Here is a 24,142-nt window from a genome sequence, read left to right on the forward strand (position 1 = left end):
ATGGGGACGCCTGAAATCCAGATGAAGGTTCGCTCACTTGCTTGCCACTCACGTTCTGCAGTATGGCCCAGTTCCTAACAGGCCCGGGGCGTGGGGACCCCTGTGGTAGATCATATTGATTCCTAAACCTACTGCTAATCTTGTGTATATTTTATCTAATGATGTTATCAGCTTTTTGGCCTCAGGTAGAAATCATATTTCTTTACATCTTTGTACGAAAGCATGAATCTTTGCTCATATACATTGTTTTCAGTCTCAGATCTAATCACTAATTACAAACGTCAACTATATTCTTCACATTTATAATTTTCAATCTATATTTCAGGTTATTATGACCCCATGTTTAAGTTATTAAATACACATTTTTAATCAATTTCCCTTTTTTAAACTCTTGCCTTTGTATGCTATTCTGTTTAGCTGCCAGAATTGTTTGCTAAAGAAAAAAAAAATGATTTTGATTTTGTGATTACTCTTTGAAATTTCAGTAAATAAGCTCTGCCTTTAAATTAAAATCTAAATGATTCAAGACTACATATTGTCTCCCATTTCAATCTTTCTCCTATAACCCACTGCCACTACTTTCTCCATGATCCATACCCACCAGAATGCTTTCCACATATCCATAAATTTTTCTCATTCCTCTATTCATTGTGAAATCTGTCCTTTTGCCACACTCTGCCTACCAAGGCTTTCATCTCACCTTATATATTTTCTACCTTACTTTGAGTCAAAAGAGGTGACTGTGTGTATTTTCTGGAATTCTGAACATCCTGTACTAGTTATATTACTCTTATCAAAATATTTCCCATGTGTATCCAAGCAAATTATCTGCTGCTTCACATAGGGAAACACCTGCAAACAGAGTGGAATGGATGTTGAGTGTGTGTGTTTCTGTGAGTGAAATACTCACTTTAGAACTTTTTTTTGTTATTTTCCTCATCACCATTCTAGGAAATATATGTATCTCTATTTAATGTATTTTATTTTTAAGTTCTAGAAGTAAAAAGTTTTTCCCATATGTTTTATTTTTTTTATTACCTCAATAAACATTAACCTTGCACGTAATGCATGAACATTTTCCTTTTAAAGTTAATTTTTAACTTATTATGTCTTAATTGTCATTTGGTTCCTGAACTCAGCAGAAATACCCTAAAACCTCTTCAGAACAGTGTGACGGACCTGCTGTCATGTTATCTGAGAAGTGGGCTTTGGCAGTTCTGCTGCTGCAACTCTGCTGCACTGGCTGTGGATTCTGTGGGAAGGTCCTGGCATGGCCCTGTGACATGAGCCATTGGCTTAATATAAAGATCATCCTGGAGGAACTCATAGAGAAAGGACATGAGGTAACAGTGTTGACTTTTCCACATACTAAGCTCATTGACTACAGTAAACCTTCCCCAATAAACTTTGAGGTATTGCCTTCACAAGTTCAGAAAGAATCAGTGGAAAATATACATGACAAGCTTCTGGACCTAATTCTTAATGTCTTACCGAACTTAACACCCTGGCAATCAACGATAAAATTGCAAGAATTTTTTATTGAAGCAACTGCAATTTTAAAACTCCAGTGTGAGGGTGCAGTCTATAATCAGACATTCATGAAGAAGCTCCGGGAAACCAACTACGACGTCATGCTTATAGACCCTGTGATGCCCTGCGGAGAGCTGTTTGCTGAATTGCTTGCAGTCCCTTTTGTGCTCACATTAAGAGTGTCTGTAGGAGGCATGAAGGAGAAACACTGTGGGAAACTTCCAGCTCCACCTTCCTATGTTCCTGTTCAGATGGTGGCACTAACAGACCAAATGACCTTCCTGGAAAGAGTGAAAAATACAATGCTTTCAATTTACTTCGACTTCTGGATGCGGGAGTATGATGTTCAGCTTTGGGACCAGTTTTATAGTAATGCATTAGGTAAGAGATCCTGTTTTTATTTTAAAGCTGTCATCAAAATAAATTTAGAAATATAAGTAGATACAAGGAATGCATTTTAAAGTATCTGTCTTCCATTTAAAACTCTACCAGTGACAGTAATCAACTGGATATCAAAAAGCTGAGTGGAAATGAAAATAAGAAATTTTGCCATGCTTACTCTGTCTTTATAGTCATCAAACCATTTCTCATAAGATAACTTGATACTTGTTAGGTTCTTGTCCAAACAATATAAAACACACAAAAAAATGTTAATCCTCTAGAAGATGGAATCTATGTCATATTTGGATATTACATATAAGTCTAGTACATTGAGTTTCCATATTACAGGAAGTTATAGCTATTCTTGGGAAAGAGAGGATAATGTTTATTCTAAGAGCAAGCTAACCTTCTTGCCTGACACCATTAATAACTAAAATGATTATTATTAACAAAGAGATTGTATTTAATTACCTGAACCTGCTCCAAACATTTTTTGTAATTAGCCCTGACTGGTGTGGCTCAGTGGATTGAGTGTCAGCCTGCAAACCAAAGGGTCACTGGTTTGATTCCCAGTCAGGGCACATGCCTGGGTTGCAGTCCAGGTCCCCAATTGGGGGCATGTGAAAGGCAACTGCACATTAATATTTCTCTTCCTCTTTCTCCCTCCCTTCCACTCTCTCTAAAAACAAATAAATAAAATCTTTAAAATAATTTTTATAATTAGTGATGATTACCCTCATTTTTATACCATCTTTACTGGAACAGGTGCCCACCATTCTTATCCCTCTCATGAACTTCAAATGAAGCTTCTGAAAGTCCTATTTGGACAGCTTCATCACGCCTGGTCATGACAAAGATTCCTAGGATGCTTTATAAATATTTCTTGGAGAAATGCTGTACAAAAACTTGAAAGAGTGACTAGAAAACTCTAAAAGACTTTGTGTCTTGAGCAGTGAAAGAGAATAGATTTTCTTAATGTCACTGATATACACCTATTCCAACTGTTTTTAATTCTTTCTCTTTTCTGCTTAAAAATACTCTGATTTGCAATTTCTCACACTAAACTGTGATCTGAAGCAGTCAACTCAGGTAGGCTTCTACTCCAACTATCTTTAAGAAACACAGATAAAAACAAAGGATCATATCTGTCACTAAATATATAATCTAATTTAATTCACTGAACATCTAATTGTTTCACAGAACTGAAGTTCAAAGAAGCCCACTTCAAAAATCCTTTGATGTAGACATAATTTGAACTTAAATGTATTGAATTGATATAATCAATTAATTGTACTAATTAATTATGCATGTCTGGGAGCACACTACATACTAAGCTCTATAGACTTAAGTAAAAAAAATACAAGAATCTTGGCTCAGTAACTGTAAATTATAATACATCACTGTTACATTTTGGTATAATAGGATTATGAGTAAAGACCTTTGAAAAATCTCAACTTGAGAAAAAGAGGACAGAAGCATTTTCTAAGGAGAAGGGAGAAAAAAAGAATCTTCTATTAAACAAAAGTTATACTAGCCATGAATTCAGGCAACCCCTAAGAAGTCTTTAAAATTAAAAACCATCCCACTTGACTCATTGGGTAGCTTAACATAGCAGGTTCATATGATAATAATATCTACTTGGTAGCTAAAATTTAACCCATTAATTAAATATATATGTATGTGTGTGTGTGTGTATGTGTGTGTATATATATACATACTATACATAAATATACAATATATTTTGAATTATCCATTCTGATTATATAACTCAATTTTATGCAAATTATATAACTAAAAGACAAGGGGTATTTGTCAATTTTATTTTACTGTTTTATGTCCATAATTCCTCACATATAATGTTTCAAATATGAGTTATATAATTATTTAAAGACTTAAATTCACTTTCATTCTCTTTCCTTTTATCTCATCTATACTCATTATTGTGAAGCATTGCTTTAAATGTAGAATTCTCTTAACTGCTTTAAGTTCTGTCTTTCTAAAATGAAGTGAATGTCATATAAACTAAATCACCTAGGGAAAAAATGATTATGTGAAATAAGAGAATGACTAATAAAAATATCACATTGAGTTTTGTAATCATGCAGGATTTGAGTCACAAAAAAATAGGCATCTAGGGGGCAAAAACACATTAATTAAGAAGCTAAGAAGTGGAGTTCTACTGCAGTCTCTGGCAATTTCAAACTGAGTGTCCTTGGGCAAAGTTACTCTATTGTCAGTTTATAGCCATTGGACTATATGACCTTAGATAATATTTCAAACATTAAAAAGCGATGACTCTAAAGTGAGGCTTTCTTCCGTGGGTGTATGTCACCACCAACTTTGATTAGAATCCTAAAGTGAAAAGGATTCTCACCTCGGTTTTTTTTTTCCCCTTTCTCTTAGTTACAAAAAACTGTATTTTTTGTAAATATAAATTATTGACTTGGTTATTTGAAATTATTCACTCTTCTGCATAAAAACCCCAAATTAATAACTTAAATGTATATCCTTGGAGACACATCAGTAAGGCCACAGTAGAGTATAGTAGTGAGTGATGATCATGGCATATACTTATGGACCACACATCCCCCAAAGGGGGTCATCCTGAGTATGAATTACTCAGGGAGTTCTTACTAATAAAATAGTGGCCCATTAAGACCCCACCTCCAAGATGGCGACACCCAGTGCATGGGGCTGAGACCTGCCTCTGCTCAGCCACAAATTATAGTGTTGTTGGTGTTTTGGGGGCTGCGGACCAGCCTGGGTCATGGCTTCTCTGGTGCAGCTGCTTTTATTATCACCTATGAATATGTGAAATGGTTTTTGCATGTGATTCATCTTCATATCTGATGCCTGTGAAGCACATGTTGGCTGACTCTGCTGGAGAAGTGGTTGCCTGCCTGATTTGAGTTCCTTTGGAAGTAGTTAAGCAGAGGGCTCAGGTTTCTGCTTTTCTGAGAATGTTTCAAATTTTCTCTAACAACTTATATCAAGAGGGCATCCAAGGACTGTATCGAGGCTACACAAGCACAGTTTTGAGAGAGATTCCTTTCTCATTGGTCCAGTTTCCTTTGTGGGAGTCCTTAAAATCCCTCTCGTCCTGGAGGCAGGATTAGATGGTGGGTTCTTGGCAGTCAACAGTCTGTGGCGCTTTTACAGTGGATTCGCAGCTGCAGTCACCACACCTCTGGATGTGGCAAAAACAGGAATCATGCTGGCAAAGGCTTGTTCCAGCACTCCTACTGGGAATGTCCTCTACCTTGCACAGGGTCTGGTGAACACAGGGACTGTCAGGATTATTTGCAGATATCTTCCCTTGAATGGCAGCAATCAGTCTGGGAGGCTTCATCTCTCCTGGTGCATACAACCAAACTCACAACTTGTTCTTGGAACTTGGCCAAGAGAGTCCATGAATCCCATGGTCCCCTATCCCCTTTTTTCAAGAAGTGGCCATGCTGTGAGTGCTGTTCCCATCTGGCGAGCAGTTGTTCACCATCTGAACCATGAAACACAGTGCTGAAATCCAGCTCGATGGAGTTCACATGGAGGATGTGTTGTCAGTGCTACGGGTTGGCAAGAATGATGTCATCAGCCTATTTGCCAGAAAGTTAAGAAAGAGAGAAAACGATGTCCACATCAGAACCCCTCAATAAATAAGTTTGGTGATGCTGAATAAAAACAGAGGTCCATCAATTGAAGTGATGAAATAGAAATCAGAAGGATAAGGTGGACTGATATTGATGGGATCCTATAACAATATGGGTAACCAACCCTGTGATTAAAACATGCTGGGTTGGGGAGGGACGGGGCGTGGACGTATTTCTGACTGGAAGACTAGAAACCACTGAGAGGCAATTTGGTGCAGATATTGCGGGGTTAATCTACTGTCTGCCATTCAATTGAAGAGAAAAATTAGTAATAAATTTATTTAGACAACAGTTTGGAGTTGTAGTTAAGTGTTTGGTTTAATTTATCATGTAAAAATAAACTTACAAATAACCCCATTTTTCCTTTTTTTACTTTCATGTTTACTTCTTTTATCTCTCTCTTTCTTTTATTACATGTTATTGTATTAATACCCCTTTTCATTTCACATCTAGAAGCCGCATTATTCTAGAAGACCTAAACTTATTTTTCCCTTGATAGCTAATTATCAAATTAGTGATGCAATTTCCCCATTTAACTTGTAGTCTAATTCTTTCTACCCAACTTAAATTTTTTTTTCTAGGAAGACCCACTACATTATGTGAGACTCTGGGGAAAGCTGATATTTGGCTAATTCGAACATACTGGGATTTTGAATTTCCTCGTCCATACCTACCTAATTTTGAATTTGTTGGAGGATTGCACTGCAAACCTCCCAAACCTTTACCTGAGGTAAGACTATAACATTGAAGGATTATACGTACCTTATGACATGATACCTGATTTCCCTTTAAAGATTACAATCTTAATAACAGAGACATGATGCTGAACATCTTTGGATGACCAAATCCATTTTCATTTTCCATGTCAGAAAGGCTCTTGTAAGATTATATATATATATATATATATATATATATATATATATATGCACATACATACATATATATATATATATATATATACATGCATTTAAAGTAAAGATAATTTATAAGAGTGACAGGAAACTGGGTCCATGAAAATCACTAAGTAGACTGCTGTAGTATTCTTCACAAGCTTGATAAAGTTACAAACAAGAACATATATCATGATGATAGAGAGATGAGCATGCTTTCATGAGACAAGGCAATAAAGAAGACGACTTGATTTCTAGTTTAAATGTTTATTTGATAGTGATGGCTTCTACTGAAATAAGAAACATGAGGTAAAATTTATTTGAGATTAATACAATGAGTCTATATTGTGACTACTCACCTAAAAAAGCAAGCAAAATTTTTGAGAAGTCATTTGGGTAATACGAGATCTCAATCTCAGTTCACAGTAAAGGAAAGATTGGAAGTCATCAGCATAAAGTAGAGTTCATGAAAATGAGAGACCCAATCTTGACCTGATTCTTTACAACCCCAAGACATTTTTGGGAATGAAAAAGATAATTGTATACCACATTCTTAAATCTTCAAAAAAAAAATGTGGAGTGTCAGGGATGTTGGAAGGAAACAGTTTTAAGAAACAAATGAGTAATACATAAGTATTACATGGGCACTGTGTTGAACTATCATTAAGTAATGAGAAGGAAAACCCTTGTTTACTTGTCCTGTGAGAATATTAACAAAATCCCTTTAGGAAGTTTGCAGGGTACATGGTTTTCCCAGGGTAAATCTTGATTTATTTTTTGGTAAGGTGTATATTAATGAATGATATTTCATTTCAGAATCATGAATATCCTTTTTCTTACCAATCAAGTTACATGTATAGCTGCAAATCATGTTCTATTAAGACTTGATGTAATGGACCAATATCTAACCTGAGAAATCAAGAAAGAGGTGGCAATTATTTCTATATGGCTCTCTAGATAATCTCCCATGCCAAACTCATTTTTACCCTCTCATTCCCACTTTTACACACATACACATACTCACAGCCACACACACACACAATAAACAGCATCATTTCACAAAATCATCTCAGATAAAATGAAAGGAGGAAATTTATCCTCTTCTAAATTCAACTTACCTATTGATAAGGAGCTTGTGCAGTATGCATACCAATCATGGCTTATGATTGTTCTGGAAGACTTATTCTACTTGCTGAATTCACAGATTGAAAAGCAATGATGAGGCAGTAGCAGTTTGTTCTGTGAGTTGGTGGCATGGCAACAGGTTCTTAGGAATGGAAGGCTCAGGCATGGAAGGCATTGCTGGGTTCATCACGGAGTCAGAGCAAACACTGGAAGGACCTCTCTAGACTGCAGAAAACCTCCACTCTGTGTACAGTCTCACAGATAATGCTGAGAGGATAGTAAAAAAAATAAGAATACTAATGGGGAAAAGTCATCAAAACAGAAAGTGGATCTCCGGTCTTTGCCACCTTGTGCCTACCTGGATGAGACAGTTGTGCTTATCTTATTACAGGAACTTGCTGTGCTGGCAAAGGTATCTTATAAAAAACAAGGCACAGTTTAAAGATTGAAACTGACTTACTGGGAAAAACAGAAAAAAAACTGGTTTCTACTGTAGATTTACATGATTAAAAGGCAGCTTTAATTGGCATAATCCCCCCCCCCTTTTGGAAATATAAGAACCTTCAGGACAACAACTTATTACCAGAGTTGAAAAAGAAAACGTATTTCACTTATTTTGATTTAATCATCATACTTATTTAATGAGTGTATTCTGTGCAATTTTTTCTCAGATTGTCTTTAACGTTATTTTTAAAATGACCTTCAAAATAAACTTAAAACATCAAAAAAACGAATGATGAGAGGTCCTCCAATCAAGAACATTCACACATGTGCACTTATACACACACACACATACACACATATATATAAATACTTTATTCAGACTGTATGTGTTCAGGAAGGTGAATCAAAATTGTAACAAAATAATTTTTGTTATGTCAGATATGTCCTCCCAACATTAATGAAGCTTACACTGTCAGCTTTGATATCAGCTTTTTTTTTTTTTGATCATTTAGCAGCCTAATTTAATTGGGGGACATGGTGGCCCCACAGCCGCCACAAAAGATTTCACACGGAATGCATGTCTAGAGGATGTCATTCTCACAGTATACAATCTGACTGGTCCCAAATCCAGAGTTTCCCGTGGCCAACTTGCACAACTCTAAATGGTGAGGCAGTTTAATTCACAGAAGTTAACTATGTATGAATTCGGTGCTAAGGCTCAAATATCAACATGTAGCTAGTGCCCACTGTCTACTGAAATGGGAGTTTTATACATCAGGAAGACAGGCAATCACTGTCTCCTAGAAGTAACTTATGATCATAGAGCAGTATAAATATGTTATCTCCTTTTCTAATACATTACTTATACCACAGTTCTAACAAATACCTGCTTAGCCCTATACATAAAAGGGGACCTAAGTATGAGAAAACTACCATTGAAGTCAAGTTATGATTTATTAGATGTAAACTATCAGAAACCTAATTCAGATCCATTTTGGTGTTTTCTTTTGAGGAATATTTTTATGAGTTTGCAAACTACTGTTTTTAAGACAATTAAACCTGGTGAGTAACAGTGTCCATCAACCATGAAAAGTACTATATTCTTACCCCGTCCTTTTGTATAATGGTTTGACTACATGGCTAGTCACTAATCAATGATTATGTATTTAAGCCATGGATTTTATTTATTTATACTAAATTTATTGCAATAACATTAATAAATGTATATAGATTTCAAATATACCATTCTGCAATACTTCATCTGTATATTGAAATATATACCTCCTGTAAAAGGGACTGGGTAGTTCTAGGGTCAAAAGATAAAAAACATTCTAATTATACCTCTAAAAATTCTCTTGAATCTTTATTGTAGAACTATAATTAACTTTATTTTATTCCCTATGATGATGTACCTCTGTGATACAAAGGATTTTTTATCTACAGGAAATAGAAGAGTTTGTCCAGAACTCAGGTGAAGATGGTATTGTGGTATTTTCTCTAGGTTCAGTTGTCCACTTTATCACAGAAGAAAAGGCCAATCTTATTGCCTCAGCCCTTGCTCAGATTCCACAGAGGGTAAGTATACCTTTAATCCTGCTGGGCAGCTTCTTACCATTTGAAAATGTGACTAATAGTGTCTTTTGAAATAAAAGTTGAATTTCATTTTACAGTTAACATATCAGGTACCATATTAAATAAAAATCTGTAAATCATTAAATAGTGAGTGTAGGCATATTTGAGCCTTACCTGCTGAGCTTTGCTGTTACTATGGAAACACATCTTTTTAGAATCATTTGTTTAATAAAATAGAGATGAAAACATTAAGTGTATTGTTCATGAAATCTTAAGGCTTGTTCTGAATACTCCTAAAATAGTTCTGAAGTGCATTCACTCCAGGAAAAGGGAGAAATGAAATGACAAAAAATAGAGATAAATCATATACAAGAATATCCTCCATATCTTTCTTTGTATTAGGTCTTGATTCATCATAGCTGAGCATAGAAGTAGTAACCTAGGTTCATTTAGTCTTTTAAATTAGAGTTTTCTAGAATTAAAATGACATAGAAAATTTAATATTATAGTCTAGCAATTTGCATGTCCTAATTTATAATATTCAACTAATTTTAACATTATCAGCACCATTCTAGACTCTGCTCTTTAAATGTTGTTATTTATAAGATATCCAAGAGCTCTTTTTATTTGTATATTTGGTTAAATTTTATAATATTATATTTAAAAATTCTATATAAAGCTAAACATGATAATTGCAAAACCAAACAGGATGCTTCATTGAACTTTGGAATATAAGCAAAAGCACTATCTTATTCTTACTTAAATAAAAAGAAATTATGGAGGAAAAAAGAAGATAGAAAGAAATGCAGGATGAAAAGATAATCAGTCACCAAAAAATAAGCAGACAAAATCTAAAGCAATAATATGTATATGAAACGCTAATTTGAAGATAGAGCTAGGAATGCCATTGACATCAATTTATACAAGGTCATGTGGCCATAAAAATTTTAACTTCCAAACTCTGATTCATTAAGCTAATACACATTATTTTCTAATTCTTCATTTACATCCTCACTCCCAGAAGTTCTTAAACAATAATAGAAAAAAATGATAGCATACCTAATAGACAGCTACCACAAAGGCTTTTAAAAAGGTGAATGTAAAAAAATCCCACTATTTCTTTCAGTGTTTACAAAATACACTTCTATACTCCTTTGTCAACTGCCATCTTAAGTAGGTTAAATGCATGACTTATGCCTAACTCTACAACCTTAAAATGTCATGATCCTGTAAAATATATACACTGTCTCCCACAGGTTTTATGGAGATTCAAAGGAAAGAAACCAGCCACATTAGGAGCTAATACTAGGCTCTATGATTGGTTACCCCAGAATGACCTTCTTGGTAAGACTGTGGGGGAAAAAAGCTGTGTATTTGTTGATGGACAAGTTGATTAATTCTTTAAAAGCTAATATTAAAATAAAAACTAATATCAACAGTTAACAATTGTAAATGTTTCTCATTTTACCTCTAATTTAAAAACATATAATTAATGATTTGATCGTTAATTATATAGACTCATACTTGCTATAATTCAGATAAGATTTTCAGGCAACAAAGAGGGAATTAATGCCTCCTTTTCCTGGGATAGCAATTTTCTGTGGTAGCAATGCCCCACAGAAAGTATTGTAGAAAATATTTCCTTCCTCAGTAATTTATCCTATAGTTCTTCCTCTTCTGACCTGAATTTTTCTTTATGTGTTATAATGAAATTTTCACTCATTTCTCATTCTATCTCCAAACTAGGTCATCCAAAAACCAAAGCTTTTATTACTCATGGTGGAATAAATGGGATCTATGAAGCTATTTATCATGGGGTCCCTATGGTGGGGGTTCCCATGTTTGCTGATCAGTATGATAACATTGCTCACATGAAGGCCAAAGGAGCAGCTGTGGAGGTGAACATAAACACAATGACAAGTGCAGATTTGCTCAACGCCTTGAGAACAGTCATTAATGATCCTTCGTAAGTACTACCATTTTTGAAAGGATTATCATTGATTGCATTATGCACCATACAAGAAAATGTTAGAGATCATGCTTACAGACATTTTAATGGAACTTTTCCCATAATCTTGGACTGTTCAGTATCTGGGCCTTAGACATCTCCTGGAAAATATAGTTGATACAATGTCACTTTTCCTGCTGGAAAAATTAGGCTTCAATTAACGACTGTTTTATTCTGATTCTTTGTATGTATGCATTTAAGTACATTCTATTAAGAATATATTTCTTTTACAATCTCCACATTATATGTGTAAAATTCTGTACAGAGAACTGAGTTCATGTAACAACAATTCGGTGGCTCTTAGATCAATTTTTACAACCATGTATCATATAACTAACAAAAATAATTTCATTACTGTCTTTCCCTTTTTGCCTTCCTTCTTATTTGCTTCTAGTTATAAAGAGAATGTAATGAGGTTATCAAGGATTCATCACGATCAACCTGTAAAGCCCCTGGATCGAGCAGTCTTCTGGATCGAGTTTGTCATGCGCCACAAAGGAGCCAAACACCTGCGGCCAGCCTCCCATGATCTCACCTGGCTCCAGTACCACTCTTTGGATGTGATCGGGTTCCTGCTGGCCTGTGCAGTCACTGCTACATTCTTGATCACCAAATGTTGTTTATTTTCTTGTCGAAAATTTGGTAAAACAGGAAAGAAGAAAAAAAGGCACTAGATCTTTCCAACTTTGGCAAAGGTCTGAGAGGAAAATCCTCTTTATTCCTTTACCTCCTTCCTGTTTTCAAATTTCCCATTCCCCTTTTTCAGCCTAAAGAAAAAACCTACAATTCCATAAGAGCATTAACTGGTGAGATGTCCCATTCTTCCTTTTCCCAGTCCCAGTTTATTGTTATCCTCTTCCTCTTTACCTACTTTCTGACATAGGGATATTAATATCTCTAAAAATCCTATTCTTGATATTACTATTTTAATTTTATAACTTTTAGTGATATGGTGATTGCTGGAGAGAACAAAATATGAGCTGAATTTCATGGATATAGGGAGCTTAAAATAATACAATTCACAAATTGCAGCAGATCATAGAATCAGGGAAGTAGTCTCAAAAATTAGTTTGCTATGAAAATATGATTTCTTTTTTAAATAAAAATAAGCCTCTTTACTTGTCCAATGTTATTAGGATTAGGTTAAAATTGAAAATAATGATGATGGGACATTCTGCTTTAGAATGTTTACAAAGTTTCCATGAAGCTCAGACTTAGTCTGCTCAGGTGTCATAACAAGATTCTCCAGACTCCATGGCATAAGCAATGGAAATTTACTTTTCTCAATTCAGGAGGCTACAAGTGCAAGGTCAAGATGTCAGCAGGGTTTGTTTCTGGGAAGGTTCCCGTTTCTGACTTGCAGACAGCCACCTTCACCCTTTGTCCTCTTGGGGCCTTTTCTCTGTACGCCCATGGTAAGAAAAAAATGCTTTTGTCTCTTCCTCTTCTTACATGGACACAGTCTTATGGGGTTAGAGACCACCCTCATGACCTAATTTAATCTTAAATATATTGTTAAAGGCCTATTCTCCGAACATAGTCACATAGGAAGTCAAGGCTTCAAGATATAAATTTGAGAGGGGTTCACTATTCAGTCCATAACAAGCTCTACCAAATAATTATGTTTATTTTTGCTTTTAATCAACAAATATTTTGTGCCTTTTATATACAAGGGACAATTCTGAGCATTTTCTTAGACAATAAAGATAATCAATTGAATGATTATTTTTCAACAAGCGAAAATGTCAGTAATGTTTTAAAGATAAACAGATTCTTTTAGGAGAAATAAATTAAACAACTATAGAAAATTTGTGTCACTAATTTTAATAAGATTTTTAAAGACAAGTAAAATTGATCATCTTAAAGTTAAATAACATTTCATTATAATTAAAGTTACTAGTATTCATAATTTAAATAATAATTCTTTTTTGTGAGGATTTATTATTTTTTGGCTGTTCTTTTTTCTCATTTTTAAAATTTTATTGTTGCTGAATTATATAACCAAAGAAATAGTTTCCCACAGAAAAAAAGTCATATACTCTGAATGCAAGACCATTATAATTTTTCCAGTCTCTAAGTTCTACAAATGTAAATTTATTAATTAATTGTTATTTAAGAGTATGAGATATTAGAAGACCTGGTGCAGTAAATATTTATCAATGCAGTACTCTAATGTAAGGTTAATATTCATATTTTAATCAGCTACACATTACTTTAAAAAACATATTAAACATTGCAGTGAGTTTACCTCTCATAATCACCTTTTTTGACTCAAAGTCTATTCTAAGTATGGGCACACCCTTTTTTTCTGGATATAATTTGCTTGGAGTATCATTTTCCATCCTTTACTTTGAGCCTGTGCTTGTCTTTGGAGCTGAGATGGGTCTCCTGAAAGCAGCATAAGGTTGGGTCTCATTGTTTAATCCATCAAACCACTCTGTGTCTTTTGATTGGTAAGTTAAGTCCATTTGCATTTGTGGTGATTATTGATATAAAAGGACTTGCTACTCACATTTTATCTTTTGTTTTCTGGGAAGCTCTGTATCTCTCCTGCTTAACTAGGAGTATATCCAGGCTTTGTGAACCACTCCATATTCCCTCTTCACCATCCTTGGTCACACTGTTCTTTCTCCATATTCAGCCACCCTCACAGTGACAGGAGAGGGCTGTTTCAGAAGCAGTGACTGCTCATCGTACATGAGGAGAAGCCTTAAGAAATGGGGATTATTTTTGTTTTATAGCTCCAAGAATGAGTATCAAGTGACATGTCAAAGTACTAAAAAGCAAACTTTTTCCCATAATCCTATATTTTTCTATTGCTTCCCTGAAATGTCAATGCAGCCTGAGAATTTTGTCAAAAATAAACTCATTTTTAAAACTCATAACACCTTCCTTTTCCATATTCCTAACTGCAGTCCATATTGAGATTTTGTTAGTTTGTTCTTACCTGTTTCCTACCACTTAGCTACTGGAAAAGCAAATAAAGTATTTACACAGCCCATAGAATGACAAATATCATTATACCAGAGACTATAAAGTGGAAGTCTTTGTATCTTGCTTTGGAGTTGCTCACTTGGAGAATAAGTACCACATGTTACATAAGAAGCAGAGATGTAACCCCTAATGCCTCTCCCATCTCTGACTAATGAGGCAAAGTTGCCATCTGTGGCTGTTGAGCAATTTGTTAACAAAATATCCAATGTTTAACTTTCTTAATATGTTTCTGTTACATTTAACAACTTTATTTCAGGAACAACTCACTCACCAACTCTTTTATCTCCTAGATGCAATAAAACAGGGAGATTCCAAAGGAAAAGAAAATGGAATTTTTGGAATCCAACCCTTCAGATAGTCACAATATATGATAGCTCTAATTCTTTCATTCTGTCATAAAGAAATAGAAGTTCCTCTTACTATCAAATAAGAATGATCATCAAAAAGATTTTATTATTTTCTATTAAGAAGAAAGAATTAGTTGATCAGGCAATTTTCTTTCAATGAAGTCTATTATTTTAAAAACAATCTTCATATAGAATATAGTACTTTGAAAATAGTGTGAAAAAAGTTTTCAGGAAAGAAGGTGTAGTCGCCCATGCTATACTCACTAGGAACCTACCTATTCTAACAATTGTTTACATGGCTTCTCACAATACCAATTTGAAATATTCAGTCAAGTTACTAATAATTCTATTTTGGAAATAGGTGAAGTACAGAGCTGTTTTTACAAAGTATACAGGTAGAGTCAACATTGCGTGGAAAACAGAAATCTAATAATCCCTCATGTCTTTACCCTCCTCTCATGCTCCTGATGCAGGAGTACCATAAGTAAAACGTTATATTCATGATATCGTTATTTACATTTTCGAACCTTAAGTGATATACTGATTCCTGGGGAGTGCACAAAATATGGGCTAAATTCAATGGATGAGAGCAATTTAGAAGAGCAAAATTCACAAGTTACAATAGAACACACAAATCAGGAAAGTATCCTAGAAGATTAGCTTGTTAGGAGAAATGATGACTTCCCTCATCAATAAAAATGAGCCCTTCTACATGCACAACATTACTGGAATTAGAGCATGAATCAATATAACAGTGATAGGGAAGGTTTACTATATTTTCCTCAAACTTTTCCAGATAAGCCTGGCCTATATTCTGCTTTTAAGCCACCAGTCTATTTTGAATTCCCTCTATCTGCTATTGTCTTCAAACAATGAATAGAACCAGTGTTTTCCGAAAGAGAGAAGAAAAATGTTAACAATATGCTAAAGATAAACAGATTATTTTAGAATTATTTAAAACATAGGAAAATTATTTTACTAATTATAAAAAATTTTAGTTAACAGTACACTGGATAAAACTTGAATTTAAATGTTAATTCATTATATTTGAAATTACTAACCTATAATTACTATTTATAATAAGAGGTATAATTTACTATAAAGAAAATAAATATATATTTAATCAAAAAGTAAGAAAATCATTATATTGTTACCAGTCACTATCTTCAAGAAATGTAAATTAATCCAATAATTACTTCTGAACCTTCACCACCTCCTCTGTCACCAGCAGCCTACCTATGTTGGCTCTCTCCTATAGGGAACTCTTAGCCTCAAATTCCTAGCAAGAGAGAAGGAATGGAGGAGAGACTTATTAATAATAGGTTGTTTTCATATGTTATCAGTGGGGAAAACAGAAGGATTTACACTTTTAAGATAGATAGGTAGATAACAGATATCAATATAAAAGAAGTTTTTCAAATTGGTTAAGGTAGTGAGTGATACCCAAAATTTGCTGCATATTAGAGCCACCTTGGGTGCTTTTAACAATATTGATGTTCATTTGTATACCAAAAAAAGCACAATTTTTGGTGTTTAAGCCAAATAATCATATTTTTAAGAGCTCCCTAGATGGTTCCAATATGCAGTAGAGTGTGGGAGCCACTGATTAAGGTCTAGATGAGCAGAGGACATGGTTATTACTTTATTTGAAGTGCATAATGTACAGGTAAATTTGAGGGGTGGTTTAGTCAATTAAGCAGCAGCTATTCTGTTGCTGTCTAAACTAAATATCAAATATCTGTGTCTTTAAAACCTACTAATAAGTTTAACAGATTTGTGCAAATAAATAAATATTTTACAAAGATTACCTCCAAGGTATTAATGCTATGCAAAAAAGTAGCACCACCTTGCTTCCATGTCATTAATTGCTACAAATGAATTCAGGCACACTCTTGTTTCCACATTCAACAGGCCTTACTTTGTTCATCTTATCTCGTCCAATCATGTCATCTATTGGCCAGTGGAGGAATAAGTTTATTAAGTATTTCTTTCTAAGAAACAACTTTCTGTGGTAAGTGGAGGTAAGTATCCTATATTATGAATGTCTTGCTCCCCACTTCCCCCTCATATTCCATTGTAGTTTTTATACATTTTAAACAATCTAATTCATGAGAGACCAATTTCTCTTTAAAATCTATTTTGGTTTTCTCCATATTTCTGCTTTCTGCAAAAATAATTAGCATTACTAAGTTTCAACATTATTATTACTTTTAGTTCCTTATCAACAAATGTTACTAATATTATATTAGTGATTAATAATATCTATCATTTAATACACACTGCAATTTACCAGGAATAATGTTACATGATTTTCATAACAATTATAATTGTTAGTAATTCCATATGATTGATATTATCATTATACTTTATAGATGACATTTAATAGACTCAAATGTCCTTGAAACATGCTAATCTAGGCTTTTAATCAGCATATCAGCATATTAATCATGAAAAGAATTACATAGGGAAAACTTAGGTCTTTTGCCTGGACATCAAAAGCAGGTTTTCTGCATTGCTTACAATTGACTTCTGCATAAATTTCAAATATAATCTTTTCTAAAAATAATTTTCAGGTATATTATTTAGTAATTTTGTTTAATCAGTTATTTAAATCTACAGCTATACTATTTTCCACAATCATTCAATAATTACATATTGAAATTTTGCTATCTTACCACTTAGGCAAATATTCATATAACAAACTACTTCTATGAGAAAAAGAGTCTAAATTTCTGACTACTCATTTATAAACAAACTTTTTCCACATTAGCCACTAGCTAAAAAACAGAAAATCACAAATGTTGACAAATGTGTAGATATAATGGAACCCTGTGCATTGTGGTCAGAAATATAAAATGATATAGCCTCTATGAAAAACTAAACGGAGGTTCTCCAAAAAATTAAAAATAGAATTAGCATATGATCTGGCAATTCCATTTATATGAGTTTATATCCAAAAGAATTAAAAGCAGAATGTTGAAGAAATATTTGCACACTCATGTCCACTGAAGCACTGTTTATAATTGCCAAGAGGAGAAAATAACCCAAAACTCTATAAACAGATAAATAACGATAATGAGGGTATGTACATATACAAGAATGTTTTTCTGCCTTAAAAAAGAAGGAAATGATGTTATTTGCTATAACACAAAGAACCATCAAGACATTATACTAAGAGAAATAAACAAGTCACAAAAAAATCAGTAGCAAATTAGAGTATAATTCCTCAGAATATACATCTACCGTCACTCCAATATTAAAAAAATACATGAGAAAATATTCTGCTCAAATAAACATTAAAATGAATTTAAAAAAATAAAGAACCCAAACTATCATATTTAAACAGGAAAGGCATGATGGTAGGGATTTTTTTTTAGACACAATTAGAAATTACTTAATTTGTGTTTAATTTTAAGCACTTAAATTCCTATCTTCTAAATGTACTTTTTGAAAAATTTTGGTAGTTTGAGCTATGTTGCTCAACATTATTGACCTTTAATATCAAAGCAGCTACACTCAGTCTCAAACACTGGTATTGGCAGGCTGTCCAAAGTTCAGCCCCATTAACCATCAACTGGATGAGAAGTTGACACATGGAATACATTTATCACAACTCTGGATTATGAGCTTCCTATGCTTGGGCTGAGCCCAGGTTCAGCTACATTAATATATTTTCAAGGGAGAAATTAAAATGACTTTAGGAGCTTTCTCTGGGACATAATCTAATGAGGTCATATGTTAGGTAACAACTGCTAAGATATAAATGAAAACACACACTCACACATATACATATAATTTTATACTCATAATGTCAGAATGTCTATAGTTAAGTGTTTTAAAGAAATTATAATAAAAGTATTGTATAATATGTTATGTTAATACCAAACCTCAGGAGAAAGATCTGAAAATCTCAATTTTGTAATTAGTTTCACATTGTTGGTCATTTCTCATTCAGTAAAGTGCAGAGAAAAGAATATATTTCTATTGTGATAATAATTATGCTCTCTGAAAAAAAACAATAAAATTGTTTGTCCTCTTAGGTCTTAAACAGAGAATTGTTTTCAACTAATTTTTTCCTACACAACAACTACTACTGCCATTATGTACTTAATGATTAATCTTTATTCAAACCACAAATAGCTCAAAAATTGCTTGAGAAAAATATATACCTACACTCTTCGACAGCTTGTCTCTAAATGCATTCTATAACATAACTTTATGATAGACAAGCTTCAAACTTCAATCACCAACCCTTAGTTTCTTTATGATAAAGTCTCATATAGCTTCATTTTATCTGAGATAAATTCTTATTCTAGCTTTTCTTTGCTGCAAGAAATTCTAGTCTCCAAAGAATTCTGTTTTTAACATAATTCTTGATTGTAGCACTTAGAATTTGAAATCATGCTGGAGATAGGGTATGCTCAATAGAGAACAGAATGGACTATTGTGTGCTATATCAAGGAATAATCTGTCTTAGAGACTTGGTTCAAATTCCGTAGTTATTAAAATCCTCAGACCTAGCCAAGTGACATCAGCAATTAAGATAACAGGATAAGAAGTATCTCACTTGTACCCACCCACAGCAACAATAATTTGGCAGCCATCCAAGGACAAAAGTGGTTGGTTGGTTTGTGTGTGTGGTTTTTTTGTTTGTTTGTTTTGTTTTTTGCAAGCTTTGGGGTCCAGGATGAAGTCTGTGAAACCTTAATGGAGCCTAAAACCGAGGAGGGCCATTTTTAAAAGGCAGGCCTGCACCCAGACTGACCAGCCATAATTCTAACTACAGATCCCATACTGCAGCAGATATGACTAGAACCCTAACTGGCCCTGGTCCTGCCACCAGCATCATTCACCAAGGGACCTGGGAGGGAACCATACCTGCCCGTGCCTTGGGTGACAGGTCTGCCAACCTTAGTTTCTATTGGGGATCCAGATGCAGTCCTATAACTTAGCTTCAACCCTGCTGTGGTCCAAGAGCACACCTGCCAGCCCAGGAATACAGTGGGAAACATGCCCATTTGTATCCCTGGAGGCAGATCCGATGACCAGCAGGTCCTAAAGCAGCCCTTTGATTTTGATCCACCCCTTCCTAGTCACAGTCCAGGAGCTATCCTGTCTTCCCAGAGGTTCAGCCAAGAGACATCTATCATGCCTTCAGAGGCAGGCCTGCAGATCTTGGACCTGTCTATGGCCCTTAAAGCAGCTCCATGAGTTGGTTCCACCCACTCAGCTATGGTCCAGGACTAGTCCCACCTGCCCAAGGACCAACCAGTGACCCAGTGGGAGTCCTCCCAGGGACCTAAGGAAAGCCATGACCATGCAAACACCTGACACCAGCCTATGGACCCAACTGTGACATGTTATAAAACTATAACAATTAGGACAATATGGTATCAGAGCAGAAACAGGAAGATTAAGCAACAGAATCAAATGCAGGACCCAGAAAAATAGTTATGCATATATAGATATTTTCTGTATGATAGAGCTGATTAGAGTCATCAGACAGAGAAGTCTACACATCTCTTTGGAACAATCGCTTACCTACATAGAAAGAAAAAAAGATTTGCCTTTTGCCCCAACAGTATACATAAAAATTAACCACAAGGTACTAAAGATAAAGATGGTGAAATGCAAAACTACCAACTATTTTAAAAATACATTATAGAACAACATTTTCATAATCTCAACATAGGGAAAAAGCTTTAAAAAACAAGACAGTGACAGCACCAATAAAAAATGATAAAATTAAGCACATTAAAATAAAGAACCTCTCATTAAAGACACCATGAAAAGAGGGAATCGGTGAGGCATAGGGTGAGCAGAGAAATTTGCATTGGGTTTTATCACTCAGAAGTAGCTGTCTAATTGAAAGGTAGTATGGCTTATCGATGACGAAGTTACAGTAACACCTGGGAGGCAAGAGCCTGAAAGAATGGGGTTCTGTTTTATAGAAGGCTGTGTATGCTTTAATACAGAAACCATTATGCAGTGCTATATGTCCATAGCCAGAATACATGGGTACAGGAATCAAGGAGTAGAACTAGAATTACACTATTTTGTACACTATCTGTACAATATTTTTGCTTCCTAGTTGGAAATTTATCTTAATCCTTAATGGGAAATGCTTCCATCAGGGACACAATAATGGTTCCATTGAATTGGAAGGTGAAACTACCACCCTGCCATTTTGAGATATGTATGTCACTGAACTAATGGGGGGGGGGGAGAGTTATTCTAGGTATTTAGGTTAATCTCCTGTATGGAGTGATTCATTCTGATTACCAAGGAGAAGTTCAATTGTTGCTACACAACAAAGCTGGTAGGACTACCTCCAGAACGCCTCTTTTACTTTTACACCAAATTATAAGTGTTAATGGAATACTAACAGCATACCAGAAAAAGGCAGGATGACTAAAGACAGACCTTTCAGGGTTGAAGACTTGGGTCATTCCACCAAGTAAAGAACCCACAGAAATATCCAGTTGAACACAAGGCAAGAAAGAGATGGGACTAACAAAGAAAGCCATAGATGTCAACTACGACATGGCCAATTTACAGAAATGAGGACTACAATAGCTTTGATATTTTCTCTTTGCTTATCATATGCATGTATTGTTTGTATACACTAATCACTTTCTTCTTTCTCCTTCCCATTTTATTTCAAATAGAAATTGTTAGAGGTAAACTCACAATATAATCATTGAATAACAATACTTATTGGGATTATGACTAAATTTGTTTTGTGTTTTATTTTGTAACTGTTTTTGAAAAGTGTTTTTTAAATGTTTATGTTGCAGAATTTATACATGCACGAAGGCAACTATTTATATACATTTGAATGTAAAATTTAAGTGAACAGAAGGTAGTGTGCAGAATATCATAAATAGAACAAGAATATTGTTATGTGCTGAGTAAGTCTAATTTAGAAAAACTATTACCTCTAATCATTAACTATGTTGATCACACATATCCATTTTGGAATCAGATAATCCAGCATGTGACACGTTCTCTGATTTTAGACAGGATACTTATTATTACTTATAAAGTATGGATAGCTTAGGGTTGTTATGAGGATAAAGTGAGATAATGTACACAAAGAACTCAATTCAGTGAAATTTGTAGATAGTCAATAAATGTTATATTTTTGTAAATTATCCATTAATTCATTTATTCATTCAACTAATTTATGATGCACTTACAGTAGGATAGGCAGTGTGTTAAATAGCAATGCCTCTTTTCATGGAAGGAGATTGCGATACTAAACTCCCATTTCAGTAATTTTTATTGAAACCTCTCCCACCTCCCCAACTCTTGTTTGTTTAAAGCACTTGTGATCATTTTTGCTTTGGTTTTTGCTTGTTTACTTTGTTTCATCTCCTCCTTCAGACAGTCAGCTCAGAGAAAGGGTCTTTCCTGACTTGTGTTTTTCTCTTATCACCACAGTGTATAGCATATTATATAACTTTATCAGTAATCAAAATAATTAATATCAAGATTTCAAAATAAACAAATTACCATTCTAATGCATAATTGTAAATTTTGATAAATACTCTAAAAGATAATAACAAGACACTCTAAAAAGTAATAACCAACAGAAGCAACAAATGAGAAAAAAACAGGAACAAAAGAAGATGTCAAAGTTTGCAGGTCAAAGGGGAAGTGGAGGAACAAGTTTTAGAGTTCAGATCTCTCAGAGGAACTATTACTCAATCACTGGAAAAGCTAAATAGAAATGTTTTTAGGGTTCACAGAAGTGCTGTGTGCAGCTTCACCCTAAAAAATCTCCTGCTGTTCTATGAACACATCAAATAGTTCTCCGTACCAGTACCCACATGTAGCCTCTGTTATATGTCCTGTCTTTGGGTTTGGGCATCTCTTCACTTTCCACAAGTTGAAGCAACAATCTCTGTCAGTGTCCAAGCAGAATAGGCCCGGGGAAGATAACCCACAGGAGAACAAACCCAGGTACAGAGATAAAGCATCTGATGCTATGGTGTCAGACAGAAAGTGTGAAGTATGTAGGAAAACGTTTGTAGATGAATTTTCTTAAATACTCACATGTTGACACATGACATGGCCATCCTTCAATCCAAAAGAATGGGTTCAGCTGAGAAATATCTGTAAATGTTCATAAGAAAAACCTCTGTTCACACTGAAATTTAAAAAAAAATTTGTTCCAAAACATTGGCAACATAACAGAGTTAACAGTACTATCTAGGCTGTTGCAATATATTCTTTCAGCATACATTCTTTATTTGATATATGTCCTAGAGGAGCATTAAAACAGTATTTGGGGTTTAAAAGGAATATATATATATTCACACACACACACACACATATATATATATAATGTTTAAATGAATAACTTTTGATACTCTTTATTACATATTTAGTTCAGCATTTAGTGGAAATGTTTTGAAGTTTTTAGGGTTATTTTTTTTAACTGTTTGTTTACAACAAAGTCCTTAATAACATGGGCAGTTCCTAAATTCAAATAAACCAATTTTCATGTTACAGATATTGATGGGTTAAGTAATTATAGACTGAGAAAATGACTTTGTTAGTGTTTTTAATTTTTAGAATTTACTACATAAATTATAGGTGACTGTGGGTTTCAAAAACATTAGGAACTTTTAATTATCTTAGCACTACCATCAATGTACCTGCTCAAAGTAAGAGAGTACACATTTCAGACACAACTTCAGTGTTAAGTTTATCACAGTTTTTTCAGGCCATAGCAGTGTTTAAGCAACTTCGCAAGTAGTTCTTATCCCAGCGGTTAATAAAAACTTAGACCAAGAATCCAGCAATGAATGTGGATTTCCTTAATTATGCTCTCTTATTCAGGCTATCTTCCTTACTTCTGTCATAGTGCTTTTTTTCTAAGATGATATAGGAAAACACCACCACATTTTTGTATACAATTTTATCAAATTGGGGTCATTTTGTAGTACACCTATTTCTTATCTATATATATACAAATGAACGTGTGTGTGTGTGTGTTTTTTAAGTACATAACACCTTTTTGCATTCACACAGGCCCTGCAAGGGAGATGCAAGCTGGGGATCACTGATAGTTACTGGCCCAGGATCAGTCAAAGCAGCATCTGACATAGGTTTGCACCATCTTCCTTCTGAAGAGTCTCAGATCAAACACACCCAGTGGCCAGCTTCAGACAACAACAGAGCAGAATCCAATTAGCT

The 24,142-nt window shown here is 34.3% G+C and overlaps 1 protein-coding gene and 1 pseudogene across 1 annotated transcript; both read left to right on the forward strand.

Moving 5' to 3' along the window:
* The first annotated feature begins 1,162 nt into the window (after nucleotides 1–1,162).
* LOC150020038 (UDP-glucuronosyltransferase 2A3-like) lies at nucleotides 1,163–13,578 on the forward strand. Its single transcript, XM_090266796.1, has 6 exons — nucleotides 1,163–1,911; nucleotides 6,140–6,288; nucleotides 9,461–9,592; nucleotides 10,846–10,933; nucleotides 11,336–11,555; nucleotides 11,992–13,578. The coding sequence occupies exons 1-6, from the start codon at nucleotides 1,188–1,190 to the stop codon at nucleotides 12,269–12,271; spliced, it is 1,593 nt and encodes a 530-aa protein (XP_090122922.1). The 5' UTR covers nucleotides 1,163–1,187; the 3' UTR covers nucleotides 12,272–13,578.
* On the forward strand, nucleotides 4,746–5,324 carry LOC150020039 (mitochondrial S-adenosylmethionine carrier protein pseudogene; annotated as a pseudogene).
* Nucleotides 13,579–24,142: the final 10,564 nt, after the last annotated feature.

This window comes from Furipterus horrens, unplaced genomic scaffold (genome assembly GCF_987537825.1).
Source record: "Furipterus horrens unplaced genomic scaffold, mFurHor1.1.pri manual_scaffold_2, whole genome shotgun sequence".
NCBI lineage: Eukaryota > Metazoa > Chordata > Mammalia > Chiroptera > Furipteridae > Furipterus > Furipterus horrens.

Excerpts from the sequence above, each read along its gene's own strand:
- LOC150020038 (XM_090266796.1), top strand. The coding sequence starts at position 1,188 with ATGTTATCTGAGAAGTGGGCTTTGGCAGTTCTGCTGCTGCAACTCTGC. Across the intron at positions 9,593-10,845 it reads TTGCTCAGATTCCACAGAGG|GTTTTATGGAGATTCAAAGG; the intron begins GTAAGTATACCT and ends TGTCTCCCACAG. Across the intron at positions 10,934-11,335 it reads ACCCCAGAATGACCTTCTTG|GTCATCCAAAAACCAAAGCT; the intron begins GTAAGACTGTGG and ends TCTCCAAACTAG.